Source organism: Sturnira hondurensis, unplaced genomic scaffold, assembly GCF_014824575.4.
Source record: "Sturnira hondurensis isolate 20B ecotype Veracruz unplaced genomic scaffold, ASM1482457v3 Scaffold0025249, whole genome shotgun sequence".
Lineage (NCBI taxonomy): Eukaryota > Metazoa > Chordata > Mammalia > Chiroptera > Phyllostomidae > Sturnira > Sturnira hondurensis.
The window spans coordinates 47,252-49,055 of NW_028097880.1; the positions used below are offsets into that span (position 1 = coordinate 47,252).

At 55.8% G+C, this 1,804-nt stretch overlaps 1 gene segment (V, D, J or C); it reads left to right on the top strand.

Annotated features, from left to right (window-relative positions):
• Window positions 1-227: 227 nt before the first annotated feature.
• On the top strand, window positions 228-1,000 carry LOC118982198 (immunoglobulin lambda variable 4-3-like). The segment is given in 2 exon segments: window positions 228-288; window positions 411-1,000. Coding segments are annotated over 2 exon segments (621 nt in total).
• Window positions 1,001-1,804: the final 804 nt, after the last annotated feature.

Genomic DNA, 1,804 nt, shown 5'->3' on the forward strand with positions numbered 1-1,804 from the left:
TCACCTCTCCACTCTGAAACCAACTCCTGGATCTTGTTCTCACCTCAGGAAATTACCAGCAGGAGGTTGTTAGGCTCAGAGTTCAGACCAGAGCTGAGACAGACAGGTTGAGGAGCAGAGAACACATTTGCATTCATGCTCCTCCCTCTTCAGCTGCAAGGACAGAGGATAAGACAGGGGCTTGGAGAGGCCAGTGCCAGCTGGGTAGCCTCAGGGCAAACCTCCTGGAAGCCATTCCCACCATGGACTGGACTCCCTTCTACCTCCTGCCCCTGGTTTTCTCCACAGGTCAGAGCATCTCTGGGCACTCGGAGCCCCCCTCCCCACCAGTTTCCTTCCAAGCACAGTCCAAAGGGACATCTGTCCCTTCTGGGTACACTGGGCATCATCCCTGTGTTTTATGTCTGCAGGTCTCTGTGCTGATCCTGTGCTGACCCAGCCCCCGTCTGCTTCTGCCTCCCTGGGAGCCTCGGCCAAGCTCACCTGCACCCTCAGCAGTGAGTACAGTGACTACCCTGTTACATGGCAGCAGCAGCAGGCAGGGAAGGCCCCTCGGTATGTGATGTATGTGAGTAGTGATGGAATCCAGAGCAAGGGGGACGGGATCCCGGACCGGTTCTCAGGCTCCAGCTCTGGGGCTGACCGCTACCTGACCATCTCCAACCTCCAGTCTGAAGATGAGGCTGACTATTACTGTGTGACATGGGACAAAACTGGTAACGCTCACAGTGACACAGGCCAACGGGGAAGTGAGACAAAACCCCCCCTCCCCATTTGTGTCACTCTTTCTTTTGACCCATGTAAGACAGGAGACAAAGCCATGAGCAGGTCTGGCCCAGGTCCCCAGACCTCAGATCCTCAGGCTGCCCCTCCTCAGCCTCAGGCAGCTGGGCAGAGGGCAGGACAGCAGTGGATTCAGTCTCTCAGGACAAGGCTGACCTGGTGTTTCCACGGCCTTCCTGTGAGTTGGAAACAGAGGGCATGAGTAGAAGGACACACATCAGTACTCACATCCCATGCAAACTGTCCCTGAATATCCTTGAAATGGTGACTTGGCCACTCCCTCATGGGTTGCCTGTCTTGGGTTTGCCCCCAGAACTATCCAGTGCAGCAGAGCTCAGGAGGCCTCAGGATGTCCTGGCAGCCTGGGATCTGAACAGAGCAAAGCTGTGCAGGGAGCTCTGAGGATCCACTTGCATCGCCCCTCAAGGCTGACCCATCCTCCCTCCCCTGCTGGGTCCTGGCAGCTCACAGCTGGGCTCTCACGGGGAAGTGCTAAGATCCATCCCCAAGGTTATGCCCCTCTCAGAGGGTGGCTCAGGGCCAGGATGACCTTACAGGGACTCCCAGCTGAGTTCTCAAATGTCACCACATTGCAGATCCCCACTCTGGCCTCTGGCCTACCACCTGATCCAGAGGTGGATTTACTCCACAAAGATCACCCCTAACCCTCCTGCCTGTGGTTCTCCATCCCCTGTGAACCTCCAGGGAACTCACTGTCAGTGCTGGTGAGTTTGATCACCACACTGTGTGAGGAAACCTCCTGAGGCCAAAGTAACCATGCAGAGACCACGGAGAACACTTGCCGAGCTCACACACACAGTCAGAAGTCATACTTGTCCCACAGTCAGAGAGGACAAGTCTCAATCAGGACACCAGAGGGACCTGTCAGAGAGATGGGCCTTGAAATGGGAAATTAGCCCCTGACTCCTCACTGCTGTGGTCCCACCTACAGGCATGTGAGCCCAACTGACGAAGGATCGCACTGTTTGCATGAACTCAAATGAATCTGCAATAACCTGGA